This window comes from Erpetoichthys calabaricus, chromosome 3 (genome assembly GCF_900747795.2).
Source record: "Erpetoichthys calabaricus chromosome 3, fErpCal1.3, whole genome shotgun sequence".
Classification (NCBI taxonomy): domain Eukaryota; kingdom Metazoa; phylum Chordata; class Cladistia; order Polypteriformes; family Polypteridae; genus Erpetoichthys; species Erpetoichthys calabaricus.
In genome coordinates this window covers 115052863-115076086 of record NC_041396.2, presented here as the reverse complement: position 1 = coordinate 115076086, position 23224 = coordinate 115052863, and the positions used below count along the sequence as shown (strand labels likewise).

Sequence of the window (23224 nt, the reverse complement as noted above, 5' to 3'; positions counted from 1 at the left end):
GATGTTCTTGTAAGTCTCTGGAGGCAGTGTGTGGTTTGTCTGTGACCATTCTAACTAGCCTTCGGCAGTGCCTTTCAGGTATTTTTATCGGCTTACTATATCTTTCCTTCACAAGTACTGTTCCTGTGGCCTTCCATTCCCAGACTACATTTCTGACTGTGGAGACCGGCAGTCCAAACCATTGTGATATCTTGTACCCTTCTCCTTATTCATAACAATGAATTTTAGTCTTTAGGTCCATAGATGATTCTTTAAAGGTTGCCATGTTGCCACTCTCTGAGAGAACCAAGGACAAGCACAACTAGCAATTACCCATGTTAAATAACATTTTTCCTGATTGGTTGCATATGTCTTTTTTTTTTTTTTTTTTTGCAGTTTAAGGTCTGAGCTAATCAAAGCTATTTTGTGCTGCAACCTGTCAGCATTAAATGACTACTGGTCTTCAATTAATGCAATTGAAAGGGTGCCCAAACATGGTACTGATAATCTTCTTTTTGGGTGCATACACCGTCAGCATGGCAGTGCTGGATCTAAATAGTAGCGTGGTGAATTGCTTGCATACTAAAGTGACCATAGCTGCAGGTGGAAGTCCCATTTTACTTATGGTGCCAGGCAGAGTTGTTGTTGTGCAGCAGTCTATTAGCCAGCAAAAGTGCTGTGAAGAAACTGTTATGGATCTGCCTTTTGTCCAGAAACTGCTCCATAAGCTTTGTAACCACAGACTCAAAGTCTTTGCCCTCAGTTGTAACTGAAAGCACAGTTCTCAACAAAACGTTGCCAAATTGCCAGCAAATCTGTCGTTTTTCACACATTCTGCACGGGTGTCTTTGACAACAAAGCGCAAATGCTGCATGATAGTCTGATAGCAATCACGAGACATCATGTCTTTGATTGCCGGTACAACAAATAGTCACCACAAACGCCATCAACTCAGAGAGGGAGTGGCAAGTTCATTGTACCATATGAACATAACAGAGAGAATAAAACTGAATAATAAAAAAATAAAGCGCTAACCTTTACATGTAGCCAAAATTTACACCGAGTGTTAGACTCAAATCAAATATGTTTTTATTATAGTAGTAATAATAATGTCAGCTCACTACTCAAAATATGGAGAGCCCAGACTCAAACCTGCATCCTTGTGGTTATAAGGCAGCAGTTCTTAACCTCTGCACCATCCAAGAATACATATCAACTTTCTGTTGCTTGACATTTGAGCTTGGGTTTTTAACTCATTGACAGCAACATGTAAATTGAATGATTTTTTTTTTTTGGTTGTATTCTTCATTAAAAGCATGTGTGTTTATTTGATATATGGACTGAAGTCTTCACACATTATACACTTCATGTCATGTCAGTACAAGTATAAAATGGAAAAAATTTGTTTTAGTTGTGTGCAACATTTCTTGCCTCACATTTCCTGTCATCCTACATTTACACAGATCATTGTAGACACAAAACACACATGAAATGTATATATTCCAAATAACAATATATTTACCCTATACAACTCCGACACCTCACACCCAGAGAAAGAGACTTGAGTTTGGAGAAGTTTGTGACTGACTTCAGCTCTGTCAGGGGTGGGACGGGACAGCAGGCTGCCTGCTGCTTGTGCTGATTGACACATTTGCAAGACAAAAGAGCCAATAGAGAAGTGTGAAGGAATTTAAGTTGTTGCAGGATTACTTTTTTTGTAGGCTTCAGGGATTCTAGTGTTTAAATAATATCCCATTTACAGTGAATACAGGAATGTCAATGGTAATGTGCAGCTACTTAAACACCACAATATACTACGAGCATCTTTTGAATTGGCTAAAATCTAGACAACCAGGGACCCCTGTGTGAGATACATTTGATACACAGGGGGAATGGGAAGAATCCTGGATTCCAGCAATGTCTAAATGATATTCATAACTATATAACCTCCAATGGGAGCAGCCTCCTGGATTTCAAATGCCCCACCACATTTGGAAAACCACCAACAGAATCTGTAAAGAACACTGTAGCTATGGTTCTGTTTTTACATGTGTAGTAATTCCCAGCCCTGAATTTAACCATGGCGTTCCTAACCAATTTAGATCCCGTTTAAATGACAACCTATCAGTTTTTGATATTGGAAATACTTCTCTCTTCAAAGAAGGCAGTTAGATTCCAGATGAGAATGCAGAGCAATTCTTTATTTTCATACACAAATGTCTGTCCATGGACTGAGCCCTCAATTAAACAATTCATCTCCGGTTATCATCACATCACATTGCATCATATGACTCTCAATATGCAGAACTTTTATCACCTTCTCCAATCAAGTGAAGCATTCAGTAATTTCTAGCTCTTACTGATTCTCCTATTATTCTGAACACCACTTTAAGAGAAGTGTTTCACAAATGTTCCCATTGATATTAGCAACGCTTCATGGGGGGTGGGGGGTGGGGGGGGGTGGGGTGGGGTGTAGGGTGTGTGTGTGTGTGTGTATGGGCTTTCCCAATAGTTTATCCCCACTTTCTGGAAGGGTGTTACTTATTTACCTCATTCTAACTTTGGAAAATGATTGTAGCTTTTATATATATATATATTATATAATATTATATTATATATATTATATATATTATATATATTATATATATAAATATAATTGTGATGTGCGAAGCCCTGTGTTGCACCCTAAAACATGAGGCTGAGTCTCAGTACTTTAGCAAAACCAGCTTTATTCAGCTTGAAACAGCAACAGCACGGTTATTTATTGTAGCAGGATTTACCACTCTCCTGTACACATCAATCATGTCTGATCATTGCCAAGTATTACTGTTCCCTGCATTTCTAATGTTCCTTGCATCACCCTTTGATGACAGGTGCTTACAGCACAACTGTGGTTGGTTTGGATTGACTAGGCAACAGAGAAGCTGTCTTCCACAGACGCGGCAATCGCACTTTGGGGTGCTCTTGAGCATGTCAACCCAAAAGAGTTTAGAAACCTTATAATATATAATAATAGTCGAGATAGGCACCCACGTACGCAGCATGGGGACACAGGATCTGATCTATCATTCGCAGAGAGGTCAGCAGGGCACCTTGGAGGCCAAAAGGGAATGCAGTAAATTAAACAACCTGTCTGGAGTGTCGAATGCAGTCTTCTCACAACTAGACTGCAAGGGGACCTGCCAATAACCCTACGTGAGGTCAAGGGTGGAGATATATGAAACCTGCCTGAGCTTTTTCAACAGCTCATCCACACGCGGCAAAATGCATCAAACTTGGAAATCTTATTCAAACGCCTAAAATCAATACAGATTCGAAACGAACCATTAGATTTTGAGATGAGTAAAATTAGACTAAGCCATTTGCTTTTGCTTGGCCGAAAAACACCTAATTGAAGCTTCTGTTTATCACTTTCCTTGTTACCTCTGGTAGGCGATACGGGGGGCACCTGTATAGTAACATCGGGTGGAGTGACAGTCTTGTGTTCTGCAGTCATCGTCCGGCCAGGTATTGTCTAAAGGACATCGGAGTTCTCCTCGATCAACGATAGCAATTTTTCTTTCTGGGTGTTGATTAAATCATCCCCAATAGCGACCTCGTTCTGGGGGAACGCTGTGGCCCTGACCAGAACTTCATGACGGTTGTGCTACTCCTTTAAAAGATTTTATATGCAAATTTGTACGGGTTTCTGCCGCCCGGGAATTCTAATTTACTGGAGACATTCTCTCTTCTATCTCTGCTAGCCCTTGCCATTCGGCCTGAAGTTTATGTGGATTGGATGGGATCAACACCAGCACGCTTTCCCTTCCCCCTTAAACTCGCGGTGTTTACTTGTCATAATTATGTTTTTGTGTCTCCTGCTCGTGCTGCTGATGTTCCACCACAATAGAGAGCAATCTGGCAATCTGCTCTTGCAATGAAACGACTTGGTCGACAAACCTTCTCCCCGGGGTTTGTCTCATGAGTCCCTGTCCATTCTTCCTGAAAAATGTCCAACACCACGTGTGGTCGCCAGCCAAATAATAGTTTGAAAGGGCTCATCTCAATGAACGCTTGAGGGACTTCTGGCCTGCAGACAGGAGGAAAGGTAGAACTGTATCCTAGGAAGTTGGATCATCCTGGGCAACCAGCTAAATCATCGGTTTAAGGGTTTTATTAAATTGTTCAGGCAGGCCTTTCGTCGGCGGATGATAAACCGTGGAGTGTAACCGCTTAATTCCAAAACTTATCGCATTGCTGCCTCATGATGCGAGACATAAAGGGTCTTCCCTGATCACTGAGAATCTTACGAGGGATACTAATACTTGTGAATATATCGGAGAGTGCTTTTGCAATAGTTCAGGTGCCCACCCGTCGCAGCACTTTTACATTTCTGGGTATCTTGTGGTGTACTCGATTTTAACACAAGCATATACTGAAAGCCACTTTTTACTCCTTAGAAGCTGGCCAGCAATCTCTAATCCCTAAGGTCGCCGGAGCAAGCTGGCATCTAGCGGCCGCAATCGCACGTTCCTGTCGGCCAGTACATAGTGTTAAAGTTCGCCGGAGCAAGCCGGCATATAGCAGATACGATCACGCGTGCCTGTCAGCTGGTACATAGTGTTAAAGGTCGCAAGCTGTCAAGTTTTACCCTCGACTTATTCGTGGGTCATAACAAATTTCATAATTTTCAGCTTAAAAATACACTCGACTTATCTGCAAGATCGACTAATACGCGAGTATCTACGGTAATGTTATCTATTTGTCATGCATGAGTGCAGTACTGACTGTCTTGATACTAGATGTACTGTAAAAAAAGCTGGTACTATTACATTTTCTGAACGTTGGTGCAAAATTAGTATGGTTTATTTTTTCCTCTTGCTGTTTACTCTGAATTTTGATATCCAGATTGTTAATGAATACTGTAATAAATTAATTTGTTAAATGCTAATTGGTGACTTAAAATATTTAAAAAAAAAAAAAAAAAAAAAAAAGCATAGTGGGCAGCGTTACCTTGTAGTTTCTGGACCCTGATTTGCGTATTTTCTATGGTTTTTATGAGTAGTGTTGTGTGGTGTTTTTTTTTAATTTTTTTTTAATTTCAATTTCCTCCCATAGTCCAAATTATTATATATGCATTTACATTCTTCCAATTAGACTTGCTTTATCCAGGGTTTATTCTTTCCTGGTTCCTTGCAGCCTTGTAAAGGAAAAACTTTCTCAATCAAGTGTTTGTTAATTAAAAACTTTATTTTACTTTGGATAATAAATTAACTTTTTGATGTTTCAATCTTTTAGCCAACCAGAAGCTCCAAAGAAGTCGTTGTTCTGTGAGGAGGATGACCGACAAATGAATTCAAGGTCACCAAGAAGAAGTCATAGGGTAACAGTTGTGCCTCAGGTTCGAAATTCTATACTTTAGTGTTAGAAATGTTTAATGTGTTAATTTTTATTTATATGTTTATACTGGATAGTTATTCTGAATGTGATATGCTTTACTTGCAAGAAAGGTTGCTCATTATAAAATACCTGCTGAAAAAACAGTATAGGTATGCTTTTTCCTCTCCTTCCATTAATGCTTGAACCTTCAGAAAAATTAATTGGCCTCTTTTTAATTATCCAAGTTATTACTTCAGTTTCTTTCTTGTTGGACTTGCTAAAAATTTTTTGTAATATAGCGAGCATGTATATATGTTACATGAGGACAATTTCATGTTTTTTTAACCTTGGTTTTTAAGGTTTTTATGATCATAATAATCATTATCATGCTTTTCATTCTACTATTCCAGGTGCTTAAGCTGTTACTAATGAGCATGTTAGTGAGCAACACAGTGACATTAAAGGTGCTGCACTGTCATTTGCTCCACTGCCAACTCTGCTTTATGTTCAGTGTTGTTACTATGATAGTTAAAGAACCATTCTTTGCAGAAAAAGGTGAATAGGAAAATGTCAACTGAGGGCTTAGCATTTTAAAAATGAAAAAGGTCTAAATATGTTTATTTTGTATTACTGTAAATCTGAAAACTGATTTTTGTACAGGTATAATAAAAGAAAAAGACCATCTAACAGTAGAATTTCCAAAGCCTACGAAAAAAAACTCGTAATCCCGGCCCACTTTAAATTCCTTCACACCTGTCGTCAGTCTTTTGTGTTTGTAAATGTGTTAAGTACAAGCAGCCTGCTATCTCATCCACCCCACCAACGCAGAAAGGGCACAAAGTTCTCTCAGCTCAAGTCTGTTTACCTGCCTATGAGTTGCTTAGAGTTGTAGAGGGTAAATAACACAGGTGCTGGTCATAAAATTAGAATATCATGACAAAGTTGATTTATTTCAGTAATTCCATTCAAAAAGTGAAACTTGTATATTAGATTCATTCATTACACACAGACTGATGTATTTCAAATGTTTATTTCTTTTAATGTTGATGATTATAACTGACAACTAATGAAAGTCCCAAATTCAGTATCTCGGAAAATTAGAATATTGTGAAAAGGTTCAATATTGAAGACACCTGGTGCCACACTCTAATCAGCTAATTAACTCAAAACACCTGCAAAAGCCTTTAAATGGTCTCTCAGTCTAGTTCTGTAGGCTACACAATCATGGGGAAGACTGCTGACTTGACAGTTGTCCAAAAGACGACCATTGACACCTTGCACAAGGAGGGCAAGACACAAAAGGTCATTGCTAAAGAGGCTGGCTGTTCACAGAGCTCTGTGTCCAAGCACATTAATAGAGAGGCGAAGGGAAGGACAAGATGTGGTAGAAACAAGTGTACAAGCAATAGGGGTAACCGCACCCTGGAGAGGATTGTGAAACAAAACCCATTCAAAAATGTGGGGGAGATTCACAAAGAGTAAACTGCAGCTGGAGTCAGTGCTTCAAGAACCACCACGCACAGACGTATGCAAGACATGGGTTTCAGCTGTCGCATTCCTTGTGTCAAGCCACTCTTGAACAAGAGACAGCGTCAGAAGCGTCTCGCCTTTGGACTGCTGCTGAGTGGTCCAAAGTTATGTTCTCTGATGAAAGTAAATTTTGCATTTCCTTTGGAAATCAAGGTCCCAGAGTCAGGAGGAAGAGAGGAGAGGCACAGAATCCAAGTTACGTGAGGTCCAGTGCAGAGTTTCCACAGTCAGTGATGGTTTGGGGTGCCATTGTCATCTGCTGGTGCTGGTCCATTGTGTTTTCTGAGGTCTAAGGTCAACGCAGCTGTCTACCAGGAAGTTTTAGAGCACTTCATGCTTCCTGCTGCTGACGAACTTTATGGAGATGCAGATTTCATTTTCCAACAGGACCTGGCACCTGCACACAGTGCCAAAGCTACCAGTACCTGGTTTAAGGACCATGGTATCCTTGTTCTTGATTGGCCAGCAAACTCGCCTGACCTTAACCCCATAGAAAATCTGTGGGGTATTATGAAGAGGAAGATGTAATATGCCAGACCGAACAATTCAGAAGAGCTGAAGGCCACTATCAGAGCAACATGGGCTCTCATAACACCTGAGCAGTGCCACAGACTGATCGACTCCATGCCACGCCCGCATTGCTGCAGTAATCCAGGCCAAAGGAGCCCCAACTAAAATGTTGAGTGCTGTACATGCTCATACTTTTCATGTTCATACCTTTCAGTTGGCCAACATTTCTAAAAATCCTTTGTTTGCATTGGTCTTAATTGATATTCTAATGTTCCGAGATACTGAATTTGGGACTTTCATTAGTTGTCAGTTATAATCATCAACATTAAAAGAAATAAACATTTGAAATGCATCAGTCTTTATGTAATGAATGAATCTAATATACAAGTTTCACTTTTTGAATGGAATTACTAAAATAAATCAACTTTGTCATGATATTCTAATTTTATGACCAGCGCCTGTATATCATTATTTGGAATACACACATTTCATGTGTGTTCAGTGTCTACAACAATTTATGTAAACTCATTGTTAAAAGTTTTTCATGTTTTAGTAATAATTGACAAAATGTAGACATGAAGTGTATAATGTTTGAAGCCTGAAGTCCAAATATCAAATAAAGACTTTCACAAAAGGTACAAGTATAACAAAACAAGTGCACTTTTTTCAAGAATATACTGTAACTGCAGAAAAAGATCACGCGTTAGGGTGAGACATTGACACACACTTAATACAACTGCTTTGGTGGTTCAGCGGTAAGAGCTACTGACTGGTAATTTATAAGGTCATGGGTTTGACCCCAGACGCCTTTTTTTTTTTTGAGAAGTGAGCTGCTCTTATTCTTACTATTACTCAAATCAAATGTATGTTTTTATTGTATATGTAACCGCCAGTGTAAATTTATCGTACTTGTAAAGGTTACTGGTGGCTTTTTGTTTTTTTTTTTTTCATTTTTTTGTTGTTCAGTTTTATTCTCCCAGTCACATTCACATTCCCCCCCCCCCCCTCCTCCCCGATCTGACACTGCTGTTTTCACATAGACATGCTATCACAGAGGTGAACTCGGATGATGATGAGGGTTCTACATCGGAGAAAGAATGCACATCGCACTTTTGCCATTGCTGTACTTTGTATATAAAAGCCAGATCGAATGTTATTTACCTTGATTTATTTACTTCCTACAGTGTAAAATAACAAGTAGACTGCAGAACTTCCCGAGTTTGATCGACATGGGCAGCTTACACCTGCAACTATAGACTCTTCAGTATGCAAGCACCTCTCCACTGCTAGTGTTTAGATCTGGACGGTGTATGTGCCCAAAAAAGAAGTCTGACTGCCTTCTTATATCTTTGCTTATGCACTGAAGTGTCAGCATGCACTCTGCGAGGCATTACACATGTATTTTTTGAGCATGCCCACCCGGCTCCCTACTTCTGAGAGAGAGAGAGTTAGAGAGAGATTTACCTGTTCACTTTGCGTATTATGAAAAACTATCTCTGCTGAAGATTTCACTCACAAGCCACCCTAACATACCACTCTGAAACAGTGGTGATAGGGACTGAACATTGGTTGTAGGGAATTACAAGCAAAAACTTATGCCACTTTGCCAAAAAAATCAGCCAGGTCAAGCAAGGCCAGACAGAAATTTCCATTTAGGTGTGCGGTGGAACTTGCTGCTTGTAATTCCAGAGACCTGTTTGATCTTTGCTGTCATCATCTTGGGGAAGTAGAGCGACACCCTGAACAAATTCCTGAGCCAAATGTTTTAGGGAAGATGAAAGCGAACTTAAAACGTACAGTATGTGCTGTCTTTTTATTTATAAAGTGTTGATGAAGGCCCATGGAAAGCATTAGTTTGTAATGATTAAAGTATTCTTTTACTTCAACATTTTGGGAGCTTTAGAGAGTTTGTGATGTGTGTTTTTTCTGAAAGTTTTAAATTGTAGGAAAACAGTGCAAATGTTAAATATCAGCTCATTGTGTATTGATTGACTGGCTGAATGATACTGAAAGCATTTGAAACTAAATTCATGAAATTGTAGAGATGTAGAGACCAGCATCTTGAGATCTTAATGTGTACTCTGGTTTGTAAGTCATGATAAGTTCAGACAAGTAAGCAAGACCTTGGCCATTTAAGGCTTTATATATTAAAAGGAGGATTTTGAAATCTGCCCTAAACTTAACCGGGAGCCTGTGTAAGGATTTAAGAACTGGAGTTACTGTATGTGTTCATATTTTCTTGTTCTTGTAATAATTCTTGCCGCAGCATTTTGGATTAACTGGAGGCTGTATAAAGAACAATTTGAACATCCAGTGAACACTACGTTGCAGTAGTCAGTCCTACTAGAAATAAATGCATGAATGAATTTGTCACAATCCTGTTTATTTAGAAATCACCTTCATTTCCCCACATTTGTAAGATGGAAGAAACTTGATTTGGACAACTTTGTAATGTGTACTTTAAGTGAAGTGACATGCTAGAGTCAAAGATCACTCCTAGATTGCAGCCTGATTCAGTAAAATTTAATGGTGATTCCCACGGAGTTAAATGACAAAATACTTTTTGTGATCAGCGTCATTCCCTTCAAAAATTAACTGTTTTATCTGTGTTTAAAGATAGGTAGTTCTCATTCATCCACTCCTTTTAATTCACTAACGCAACTAATATTTAAAGACAACAGTGGAGAAACTTCATTAGATCTAAATGAAAGGTATAACTGGGTGTCCTCTGCATACGAGTGAAAATGAACGTTGTTTCCTAATGATAGATCCCAGTGGAAGCATGTAAAGTGAAAACAGTAAAGGTCCCAGTACTGAGCCCTGCGGGACACCATATCTCACATCTGTGTATAATGATGGAATATTATCGGCACATTTCTGTACGTATTGGAATCGATTTGATAAGAACTAAACCAAGCGAGCAGAGTGCCTGTGAGCCCAACATCATTTTCTAGCCTGTGTAGTAAAATAGAATGGTCAGTGGTGTTGAATGCTGCGCTGAAGTCTAACAACATAATTACAGAATGTCATGTACAACCCACGTTGGTGCCGTTTCTGTACTATGACCAGTGTGGAAACCAGACTGGAATCCATCCATCCTCTTCTGCTTATCTGAGGTCAGGTCACGGGGGCAGCAGCTTGAGCAGAGATACCCAGACTTACCTCTCTCTGGCCCCTTCTACTAGCTCTTCCGGGGGAATCCCGAGGCATTCCCAGGCCAGCCGAGATGCATAGTCCCTCCAGCATGTCTTGGGTATTCCCCGAGTCCCCGTCCCGGTTAGACGTGCTCGGAATACCTCACCAGGGAGGCGTCCAGGAGGCATCCTGATCAGATGCCCGAGCCACCTCATCTGACTCCTCTCGATACGAAGGAGCAGTGGCTCTACTCTGAGCTCCTCCCGGATGACCAAGCTTCTCACCCTGCCTTTAAGGGAAAGCCCAGACACCCTGTGGAGGAAACTCCTGTCAGCCGCTTGTATTCCCGATCTCGTTCTTTTGGTCACTACCCATAGCTCATGACCATAGGTGAGGGTAGGAATGTAGATGGACTGGTAAATTGAGAGCTTTGCCTTTCAGCTCAGCTGCTTTTTCACCACGACAGACCGATGCAGAGCCTGCATCACTGCGGACACTACACCGATCCACCTGTCGATCTCCTGCTCTTTTCTTCCCTCACTTGTGAACAAGACCCCGGGATATTTGAACTCCTCCACCTGGTGGCAGGATCTCGCTCCCATTCCTGAAAGGGCACTCCACCATTTTCCAGCTGAGAACCATGGTTTTGGATTTGGAGGTGCTAATTCCCATCCCAGCATCTTCACACTTGGCTGCGAACCAATCCAGAGAGAGCTGAAGATCATGGCCTGATGAAGCAAACAGGACAATATAATCTGCAAAAAGCAGTGACCCAATCCGGAGCCCACCAAACCGGTCCCCCTCAATGCCCTGGCTGTGCCTAGAAATTCTGACCATAAAAGTTATGAACAGAATCGGAGACAAAGGGCAGCCCTGGTGGAGTCCAACTTTCACTGGAAACAGGTTCAACTTACTGCCGGCAATACGGACCAAGCTGTGACATCGGTTGTACAGGTATCGAACAGCCTTTATCAGGGTGTCCGGTATCCCATCCTCCCAGAGCACCCCCCCACAGGATTCCCCGAGGAACACGGTCGAATGCCTTTTCCAAGTCCACAAAACACGAACACACCCTCAGACCACCACCCCGGTCTGCCAACCCAGAGGCACTGTCCCCGATGTCCATGCAATGTTGCAGAGGCATGTCAACTAAGACAGTCCTACAACAACCAGAGCCTTGAGGAACTCCAGGCGTATCTCATCCACCCCCTGGGGCCCTGCCACCAAGAAGTATTTTGACCACCTCGGTGACCTCAGTCCCAGAGATTTTTGAGCCCACCTCCATGTCCTCAGGCTCTGCTTCCTCATTGGAAGACATGTTAGTGAGATTGAGGAGGTCTTTGAGCTACTCCTCTCCAACCCCCGCCCGACCCACAAGGCCCCGAGTTGAGGTCAGCAGAGCACCATCCCCACCATATACAGTGTTGACATTGCACTGTTTCCCCCTCCCGAGACGCTGGATGATGGACCAGAATCTCCTCGAAGTCGTTCTCCATGGCCTCCCCAAACTCCTCCCACACCCGAGTATTAGCCTCCGCAACCACCGAAGCTGCATTCCGCTTGGCCTGCCCGGGACCTGTTAGCCGCCTCTGGAGTCCCACAAGACAAAAGGATCCTTTAGGATTCCTTCAGCTTGACGGCATCCCTCACCACCGGTGATTGCCGCCACGACAGGCACCGACCACCTTATGGCCACAGCTCCTGTCAGCTGCCTCAACAATAGAGGCACGGAACATGGTCTATTCAGACTCAATGTCCCCCACCTCCCTCGGGACGTGGTCGAAGTTCTGCCGGAGGTGGGAGTTGAAGCTACTTCTGACAGGGGACTCTGACCAGCATCCTCCCCCACCATTGAAGCCAACTCACCACCAGGTGGTGATCAATTGACAGCTCCGCCCCTCTCTTCACCCGAGTGTCCAGGACAAGTCGATCATCAAATTGAGGCCTAGGGTATCCTGGTGTAACAATTCGTCTTGAGCACTAGCCTGAGAGAATTGCTACCACAATTCTGACCTAGCTAAAGGCAGATGTTAAAAGGATAGGCCAATATCACACCTTAATAAGTTGCCCGTATAGTCTTTATTCTAATAAAATAATCCCTCAAAATCAATGCAGGTATATGTCACAGCCCACCTTAGACCATCAAATAAACAACAAATAGAAAATTAATCCCTTACACATGGATCGCCCGCCCGAACCTAAGTAACCCTTAGTTTTGCAGCGCCACCAACATATACATGTATCTATACATCAAAAGTATTCATTCCCCCAATTCCCGTACTAGTGATAATAAATAGATCCGCTGATAGTCCACAATAATATTCCTGTAACGGCCGTCAAGCTGATGCGGAGTCCTGAAAATAGCGGACTATATATATCCAATATCCTCTTCGTCATACAAGATGTACAGTCAGACTTGCGCCATGATTAAATGAAAGTAAGTCCGTTTCGATAGCTCACCCAAGTCCGTAGGTACTAGCAGAACGATCGATTCCCAGGTAAAAGGAGAAGACCATCCACCTTCTGACAGGACTGAATAGGAGCTCCTAGGCTTTCCCCATGGCCAGAGCAGAATCTGAACTGCCTTTTCTGATATACGATGCTCTTCTTTTCCTTTCTCTCTCCCTTCTCCTTTACTCTTTAAAACGACGCGCTTTATGCAAATCACTCCTCGAACAAACCGGAAGTTCCACCTCTGGGGCACCGCTGTCAATCTCTGTCGGAAGACTGTTCACCCCCCCCAACAACCGATCGACAGCAGAAAACATTATTCTTTATGTGGCAGCGCTACACTGGTGCCAGGTGCACATATGGACACCCCTATGCCTGAACATGGTGTTCGTTATGGACAATCCGTGATGAGCACAGAAGTCCAATAACAAAACACCACTCGGGTTCAGATTGGGAGGACCATTCCTCCCAATCACGCCCTTCCAGGTCTCACTGTCATTGAAAGGTATAACTTTCCCCCTACCCCCCTATATCTAGCCGGAACCTCGCGGACTAGCTCGGGCTCCTTCCCCTTCAGAGAGGTGACATTCCACGTCCAAGAGCCAGCTTCTGTAGCCGAAGATCAGACCGCCAAAGTCCCCACCTTCGGCCACCACCTGACTCACACTGCACCCAACCTCCTTGGCCTCTCCCATAGGTGATGAGCCCATGGGAAGGGGGACCCACGTTGCCTGTTCGGGCTGTGCCCCATGAGTGCAGGCCCGGCCACCAGGTGCTCGCCGTCGAGCCCGACCTCCAGGCCTGGCTCCAGAGGGGGGCCCCGGTGAATTGTGTCCTGGCGAGGGAAAATGCCATCCAATGTTTGTATGCATCATAGGTTTTCTGAACCGCTCTTCGTCATGTCCCTTGCCAAGGATCAGTTTGCCTTGGGTGACCCTACCGGGTGCATAAAGCCCCTGACAACAGAGATTCTAGGATCATTGGGACATGCAAACCCCTCCACCACGATAAGGTGGCGGCTCGAGGAGGGGCAGACTGAAATTTCTCAAATTATAATGCGTAAAGTGTGACAAGCTGATTGGTGACTACTTTTTTCTAGTATTTTAGAGAGAGGGTAAATTTGAAATAGGTCTAGAATTATTAAGTATGTGTTGGTCTAGGTCTGACTTTTTAAGTAATGGTTTAATTACTGACACTTTTAGTGCATCAGCTACTGTGCCATGAAATAATGAACTATTGATAATGTTAAGAATAGGTGCAGCAAGAACATCCATTGCATTTTTTACTAGTTTGTTGGCACTGGATTGGAGTAAGCTAGTATGTGGTTTGTACTGTGATGCTGAAATCTGGGATCTTATTTTTAATGTTCTCATTGAAGAAGTTCATAAAGTCTGTACTGCTAATATCTGTACATATATTTGATCTGAATTCCCATTTGTTAATTTAGCCACTGTTCTAAACCGTACCCAAGGATTTTTATCTATTATTGTAGAATAGTATTCTGAGCGAGCTTTAAAGAGAGCTTTTTTATGTTTTTTAACACACTGTCCATGCAATTTGAAAGACCTGTAGCTTTGTTGTTCTCCATCTGCACTCCAGTTTTCAACACTCTAATTTTAAGAGCTCGAGTGTTCTCATTAAACCAGGGAGAGTTTCTATGTGCTTCGATCACTTTTGTTTTAAGGGGAGCCACTGCGTCCAGAGCATCTCTCAAGGTCACATTATAATGTGATGTTAGCTGATCTAAATTGTTTTCATTTAAATTTCAACTTTGTTATAATTAAGTCTGTGTGGTTATGATTATGAGTTGGCCCTTTGACAATCTCACAAAATCCTACTGAATTTAATAAATAAGTAAAACTTTTGCTAAAAGTGTCAGTTTCCACATCAATGTGTACATTAAAAATCCCCATCAATCACATGATCATAATTTATAGCCAAATCAGATAAAAGGTTGCTAAATTCAGTAATGAACAATAAATATGGCCCTGGTGGTCTGTAGACTAGCACTATCTATCTATCTAATTGTGTTGGAATCTGTTTTAATATTTAAAATTAATGCTTCAAAGGATGTAAAGTCACCTACATTTTTAGTAGTAATTTGCATTTTGTTACAATTAATTTCAAGGCCTCCTCCTCGACCAGAATCTCTAGACTTCTGAAGGAACGAGTATCCATCTGGTGATGCCTCAGCTAGGGGAACAGTATCAGATTTTCTAAGCCAGGTTTCAGTGAGAAGACGCAGATCAGATTTTGTACTTAATATATTATCATTTGCCAAAACAGCTTTACTTGCAAGAGAGTGAATGTTCTATGAAAAGCATTTAAAACTGCATGCTTCTTTCTGAACTGATGATATATATTTTGTTTTTATTTGAAGTAAATTTCTACTACAGGTGCCCCTATTGGAGGGTCTGGTTTTACCTCTTGGTCTAATTATACACCTTATTTTTTGGTTATCAATTAAAGGTTTGCATCAAGACTGAACTTATAAGATGCCCCACAACAAGGATTATGGGTAACAGCTTCAGGATAGTAACAGGTGGGATAAACAGTCTTTGATTTAAGATCACATGACTGTGGCCTGGATGGTGCTCTAATCAGTCAGCCAGGCAGTTTTGCTGCCATATTTTTTTTCTTGTTCTTTATTTCATCTTATACAATTTCTTGTATTAGGAATTTGTTAGTTTTCACATACCCATTGGGGTCAGAGCGCAGGGTCAGCCATTGTACAGCGCCCCTGGAGCAATTACAGGTTAAGGATACCAGCGCAGATCTTTAGCCTCAGAGCCACCACTCCGCCCCAAAATTTTGGGATAATACATAAGATTCCCTCAAGTTAGGATTAAGACCATCTATTTTGAAAAATGCAGGACTTTCCCAACAATTATCCCAATTGTTCACAAAAGCTGTGCTTTTATTTGCACACCAGGTTTATAGACAATAGTGAAAGGAACGCAATCTGCTATAAATCACATCCCCTCTATATAATCTTGGTAAGGGGCCAGATACAACTAAATTCTGACATTTTCTTTTAGCTTTGGTGGATAGAGATATGAAGTTCCTCTTTAATACCTCAGATTGCTGTAAATAAATTATCCTTAGTGCCGATATACAGCAATAAGTTAGATACCTCCGTGTCGGTGACATGATCTAGTGCAGCCTCTATGTCAAATCTTGGCCCCTGTGAGTCATTTAACATTAACTGCTGGCTTAACATAGTTTGGAATTCTAACATTCCGCACTATGGAATCGCCAATTATGAGTACATTCTTATTCTCGGTATTCACAGCCGTGCTGTGTAGTGCAGAGAATCTGTTCTGGGTCTGAATTGGTGAACTGGGTGCCGAGGAACTAAATTTTGGTGGTATAGACTCCTGTCTTACTGTTACCCACTTGCCCTGTGGCTGAGTTGGTGCTGCTGACTTCGGCCATGCACTTAATTACAGTGGGACCTGGAGAGACAGTAGCCAAATTGTCTAAACAAGCAGAGTTGATTCAATTTTTGATTTGCCTAATTGCTGTCCGGTTCCTAACATGGCCCTCCAATTTGCGTATTACCCGACCAACTCTAAATTAACTAAACCCTTTTGGCAGGTGAAGCTGTCTACACTGTCGGCCGGAAAACCTGAACTGTACATGCTGCAGGAAGCACAACATATAAATGTGCCCTCAATAGGCAGAGAACAGATTGAATTTGCATTTAGTGGTGATCTCATCTTCTCTGTTTTTGCAGTAACTTCTGTGCTTTCTGCGCTTTCCGCTTTCAGCTGAATCACTTAGAGGCCGTCAGCTTTAAGTTTCCACTACCCGCTGAGTGATCGACTGATTTACCACTGCCAGTTATTTCTCCTGGTCGGCTTTACTTCAGTTGAACTTACTCAGGTGTTTGCAAAAGGGTACGTGCCTGTGGGAGACGCCGCTACACTCTGCTTCAGCTTGATGCTACTCCGAAGTGGTGGGGCCTGCAACATACTTAAGAATTATAATATTTTAATTTTGTTTAAAAGACTAGAATAACTCTTCCATGCAGAGAGATTGGTGCCATATTTCACTTAAATAGCAAACCAGTAGAGCATGATACCCATTTAAATACCACAATCTACTTTTTGTCTTGGGGATTCCCCTTTGAGATTTGAGCATGATTGTTAGATCCTCTCTTTAGTGATTGGAGCTACCTTCTGAGCAGGGGGGAGGGTTTTTTTTTAGTTCTCCTTGGTGATTTGAGTGGGATCATCAGGGAAGTTTCCCTCTTGGTTATTCCAGTGTGATTGTCACAGCTGGGGCTGGGATTGTGGTGGTTTGTGCACGAACATTGGAGTGGTGTCTGACTGGGACCCACTACCATTATAAACAGTAGTAACTCACAACCCATCAGTGGCACACCACAACCCTAAATTGGGTCACAACATAATTGCTAATACATTTTCTTAACTGTCCTGTTAATAAATTCAGTGAGAAATCGGAGAAACCTTCTATTGCCGTTTGCTTTGTCATCTTAAGTAGGCATTACACAGCACACCTTTTCCAATGATTTTCCTTTTGTAGCCCTCATTTTTGTTACCTTAGTGAGTTTCAGTGCACTCCCGTGTCAGCTACTGAATCAAACAAATTTGGTTTTGTCTTAAATTGAAAGGGTGGTGTAGTGTGTGTGTGTGTGTGTGTGTGTGTGTGTGTGTGTGTGTGCACGCACGCGCAAGAGTTGACAACTAATGAGCACTCCGGACAGAAATACAATGTGTATAATTCAGCTGCAAGTAAAGAAAATTTAGTGCTTTCAACCACACAAACAGAAAAGCAGCTTGTTTGCTCAATGTCCCGTATTTGTTGTTTAACAACAGAATAGATTAAGGATAAAGAAGGCCCAAAATTGTAGCTGAATTCGCCATACCTGAAAAACATTTGTAAAACCACCAGTGCTGTCGATCAGCATGTTTAATTGGCTGTCAAAATGTTATGTTAGTGATACTAACTCTGTCATCCCTTGCATTTCCTAGTGATATAAAACTAGCTTCCTCAAGCCGAAAAGCAACTGCAGCCATTAAGTTTTAAACATGCCCTTTGACTCGGTCATATAGTGTGGTACAAGCCTTAAAGTTCTCTAGTAGTCTAGTGTTAATGGGCCCTATCCTCACCCTTCTTGTGGTAGTTCTTCTCTGTAATGGAACTCTGTCTTGTTGCAGAAACAGTTTAATGATATTTTGCTTTTTGTTATGCTAAACTGCTTACCGTTTTCCAGTGTGCACATTTTTGTTGGCTTTAGGTGATCTCTAGAATGATGAATAAAATATGAAAACTTGCTTTGATAGTGTTTTTTCTCAGTTTTGATTGCTGAGGCTCTGGCATATCAGATAAATGCTGTTTTAGTTATTTTCCAATTCTGAGATTTTTACCTAATAGTTATATAAAAGCCTTCCAGTCTAATTTTGGATCATCTGTGATACTGTAGCTCTGGTAAGCACATTTTAGTAATTTTAACAAGTTGCAAAATTAATTCTGTAAATAGCTTTTTGTTCTGAAGTATAAATATTTTATGCAGATCCTCCTTTTTCGATTGAGCCTGCTGTACTTGCATTTTCATTCATTCATTTATTCATTGTAAATACTGTGGTTTACTTTGCTAGTCGCCTTGGGTAAAGGCATTAAATAAATAGAACTTTACGTATATTTTCTGTAAGGTATGCTAAACTAGAAAATGTAGATATATTTGTTTGACACATTTCCTTTTCATTGATTAAATCTAAATTGTTTTGGTTTGTACAACAAAGGCCTTAAGGTGATGCTTGTAGGAAAAGGGGTAGTAGGTGTGTTAGAAATGGGTGCATGGCTATATGGCATGCTAGGTAGAATTTTTGGGAGAAACTCCATCCACTGCACAGGTTATTGAAGTGGGTGCCCAAAAGATATTGTGGTGTGAAGCATAGTATTTTAAGTAGCAAATGTGACCTTACTTATAGGAGGTGTGTGAGAAAAGTGCATAATACTAATGCAATTAGTGTAAATGTGCAGTACATATTGGTAATGGGACTGCTTTGGAGAAAGTAGGGGTGTTCTGCTACTTAGGGTGACATATTGAGCATAGATGGAGGAGAAGACACAGCAGTGATCATGAGACCTCAATAATGACGGGTGCATGGAATAAATTCCAGGATATTTATTAAAGCGGAGTAAGAAGTAGTGTGCACTTTAGTGAGTGAGACGTGGTCAGTGAAGACCGAGCATGAAATAAAGCTGGAAAGAACAGAGATAAAAATGATCAGATGGATTTGTGGAGTGTCATGGAATGAGAAGACGACAAATGCTGAGTTATAATAAATAGTCTATGGAGACTATGGCTGTTATGCGGAGAAGGAAGAAATTAAGGTAGATTGGGCATGAGGGGTGAAACTTAGATGATTATTGGGTGAAGAGATACAACGAGAGGAGGTGGAGAGGGAGGAGATAAGGCCCAGAGGAAGGCCTAAGAAGATAGTTTGAATTAGTGCTGGGCGGTATACCGGTTCATACCGAAAACCGTTTTTTTATTTTTGTTATGATATGGATTTTTCTTATACCACAACACCGGTTTAAATTGCCTAAACGACGTTCAGAACGTGGCGCAGCGGGAAACTGTTCAAGTGGGGACCTTTTTCACTGCTACACCGCTAAACACAGAGGTGTTGCACGGGGGCTCTTTTGCACTGCTACACCGCTAAATAGGTGTGGTAGTTGTAGGTATTGTGCGGTGAAAATGGACAGTGAACATTCCAAAACTGAAGCTGTAGCTGATGATAAAGTTGAACATGATGACACAGAAGAACTTTTGCCGAAAAAAAAGGAGTCATGTCCGTTGCCTGGAGATGCTTTGGTTTTAAAAGGTCAAATATGTAAATACTGTTTCTATACTACTGGATAATACTGCAAGCCAAGTTGTACTTGTTTTATTTGTTTTCAATACAGTGTAATGTACCTGGGTACTGTGTAATAGTGTGACGACATGTTGACTTTATACTCGACATTTCCACTTTAATCTCAACTCTTATGACGAGAATAAAGTCAACATGTCGACTTTATTCTCGTACTTTGTCATTAAAGTAGAACATTGTAAACTAAAGTTCATCGTGAAATGAATATTTAATTAACTAGCTTTTCTCAAACCCCGTCATAAGTTATATAGCACATTAAATGCTTTAAGTGTTCCCAGAGCTTCTTAAACGGACTTCCTCTGTGCTAAGAGGAGGCACGTGCAGCAATTGCCGCACAGAATAAATTCACTTCATGATATTCCTGCTCTCTGAACATTTAGAATGCTAAGATAAATACTTGATATAATTTTCATGGTGAAATGCATTAAAGCATGTACTAATCATGTGGGGGCACGGCGGCGTGGAGGTTGCACTGCTACCTCGCAGCAAGGGTGTCTCGGGTATACCCTGCCTTGAGTTTGCATGTTTTTCTGGTGAGTTTACTCGGCGTGCTTCAGTTTCCTTTCAAAGTCATGTAGGATGTGGGGTTTTGTTGTGCTATATTGACCCTGCTAGTGTATGTTTTGCTCGTATTCATCCTGCAATGTGCTGGTGACTCGTTCAGGAATGGGCACAACCCTGAATGGATGTCATAATTAAACATGTATAACAAAGATATTTGTAAAGTTCTGAACACTCCGTGTGCTAAGTTTATACCTAGTTTTAATTTCACAAAGACATTTATCGTGTGGTGATTGGTTATGTGGAGAAAGAAAAAGGAAGGATAGGAATTGGGGTTTTGGTACGTGTGCAATAAAGAAAGCCTGCTCAGAAGAACATCCATTGAATTCTGTGTTCGTGTCTCCGACCAGCAGATCACAAACCCAACATTTACACAATATTTAAGTTAAACCTGTGTGATACCCATTCATACATCCAGCTTTTTGGAGCCTCGTCACACCTGCCATAAAGTTCTCTACACTGAACATACACCTGGGGACCCCTTACTGTGAGGGAGCAGCACTACCGCCACACTACCGTGCATGTTTTAATACCTGCTTTAATGCATTTCATCATGAAAATATCAAGTATTTATCTTAGCATTCTAAATTTTCAGAGAGCAGGAATATCATACAGTGAATGTATTCTGTGCAGTGACCACTGTCTCCTCTTACTGCGGAGGAAGTCAGTTTAAGAAGCGTAGTGATTAACCACTGGGTCGGGGAACACTTAACACAAAGCATTTAATGTGCTATATTAACTTATGACGGGGGTTTGAGAAAATCTAGTAAATTAAACAAAGATTTTAGGATGAAGTTTAGTTTACGACATTCTACTTTAATTATAAACTATGAGAATAAAGTGGAAATGTTGACTTTAATCTCGACATAAACGGCAAGAATAAAGTAGACTTTTTATTCTCAACGTTTATTTTTTTTTTTTTTCTTTTTTCCCTGTGTCCATATTTTTTTTTTTTTTCTTCACTGTGTCCCTAATAAGATTCCGTAGGGCTATACCACAAATAGCATTATAAATTTAAGTTGCAGTTTTATTATTTATGCATATAGCTTAGCTTGAAGCAAGGTCCATATTAATGCAGTTTGCCTAAATGATGGTTCAGTTGGTAAAGATGTCATCACCAAGATTGCACTTCCATCCACCCATTTTCCAACCCGCTGAATCCAAACACAGGGTCGCGGGGGTCTGCTGGAGCCAATCCCAGCCAACACAGGAACAAGGCAGGGAACCAATCCCGGGCAGGGTGCCAAACCACCGCAGGACACACACAAACACACCCCACACACCAAGCACACACTAGAGCCAATTTAGAATCACCAATCCACCTAACCTGCACTTGTTGTATTTTATTTTAATTTGGTGAATACTGTGTAATGCACCTGGCTTGAAGCCTTGAAGTAACAGTGCAACTATCAGTAATAATACAATTATTTATTTTAGTGTTATTATTTGTTTAAATATTATGCAGTTTAATGATGGTAAAGCTGTTTAAAAAGTCACTTTAACGTGTCAGTGGACAGAGATTGTTAACAAAGTGTAGCTGTTTTACAAAAAATATATACCGGTACTATTTATTCCTTTTCTAAGACATGTTCAGTACAATACAACTTTTGACAAGAACTTCTGGATATTTTACCAAGTCTAAATACCTCTTTGGATGGTTGAAAATATGTTGTCATAATTTAAGTTTTTGCAAAATTTGTTCAATTAAAAGGTTCTATATTTTGACTGCATCTGTCATGCAGTGTGATCTCCTTCTCTTCATTAGTGCCACCCCCTTGAAAACTATCACTTTATGGGGCAATGCAAACCGGTATAGTACTTGTGTGCACATTAAAAAATTTTTTTTTTTTTTTTTTTTTTTTTTTTTGTACAATGCTCATGACAGTGGAATAGGTTATTCTTAGCCAGTAATTGCAGTATAAAATGTGGTTAACATCCACTCATGCATGGGAAAAAAATACCGTCAAATACCGTGAAACCGGGATAATTTCGAAAAATACCGTGATATAGAATTTTGGTCATACCGCCCACCCCTAGTTTGAATATCATGTTGAATGATATGAAAAGTATTGAGACTGTATAGAGTAGAAGAAAAAGATTTGGGCAGCAGTCATCTAACCCAGCTACACCTGGAACAGGATTGTTAAACCAGTGATGATGAAGCACAGATTTTTTTTTTTTGGATTTTCCTACTAAGATGTCAATATCATGAAATAATATTTGTTTTTCTATGAAACATTGTTTTCTGCTCCACCCACATTTGATTTGTTTCATGTTTTACATTAGTTAAAATACTGTCTTTGAAGCAGTTTGTTAGATTTTCTTTTTTGATATAAATATGTTTGATCTTGATATTCATACTCACCATCATTGTCCGCATCTGAAAGACGCATGCTAAGGAGATGCGGTCGGATCAGCTGCTATCTTGCTGCTTGCGAGCTGCGTGTTCTTCTTGTTGGGCTGCATGTCGATCATTTTAAAGCCTGTACAGCAGCTGTCCTTTTGTCTCACTGCCTTGTCTTGCAGGATGTTAGTGTCTTCCGAGATGATCTGGTCTCATCTCCCTCCCAAGATTTTATTTTTTTTTTTATTTTTTAATATTAGAGAGATGTAGAGTGCATATTACACATTCCAATGAGTTGGTGTTCCTCTGGGAAATGCAGAAAGAAGTTTAAAAAAAAAAAAAAAATTAACACATGGTGCGATATTCAGGTGTTTTCAGAGATTGTAATGAAAGTTGAAGCCTTTTTAATTTTCTAGTCACTTAGTCAGTTATCACATTTTTGCTACTTAAA

The 23224-nt window shown here is 40.8% G+C and overlaps 1 protein-coding gene across 3 annotated transcripts in view; it reads left to right on the top strand.

Moving 5' to 3' along the window:
- The window catches only part of lin9 (lin-9 DREAM MuvB core complex component), a 322562-nt gene that overhangs the window by 96645 nt on the left and 202693 nt on the right, over window positions 1-23224 (top strand). For all 3 annotated transcript variants that reach the window (XM_051924272.1, XM_028797293.2, XM_051924273.1), the window contains exon 4: window positions 5257-5359. In XM_051924272.1, the coding sequence (XP_051780232.1) occupies window positions 5309-5359 (51 nt within the window). In that variant the 5' untranslated portion in view covers window positions 5257-5308. The remainder of the gene's footprint in view (window positions 1-5256; window positions 5360-23224) is intronic.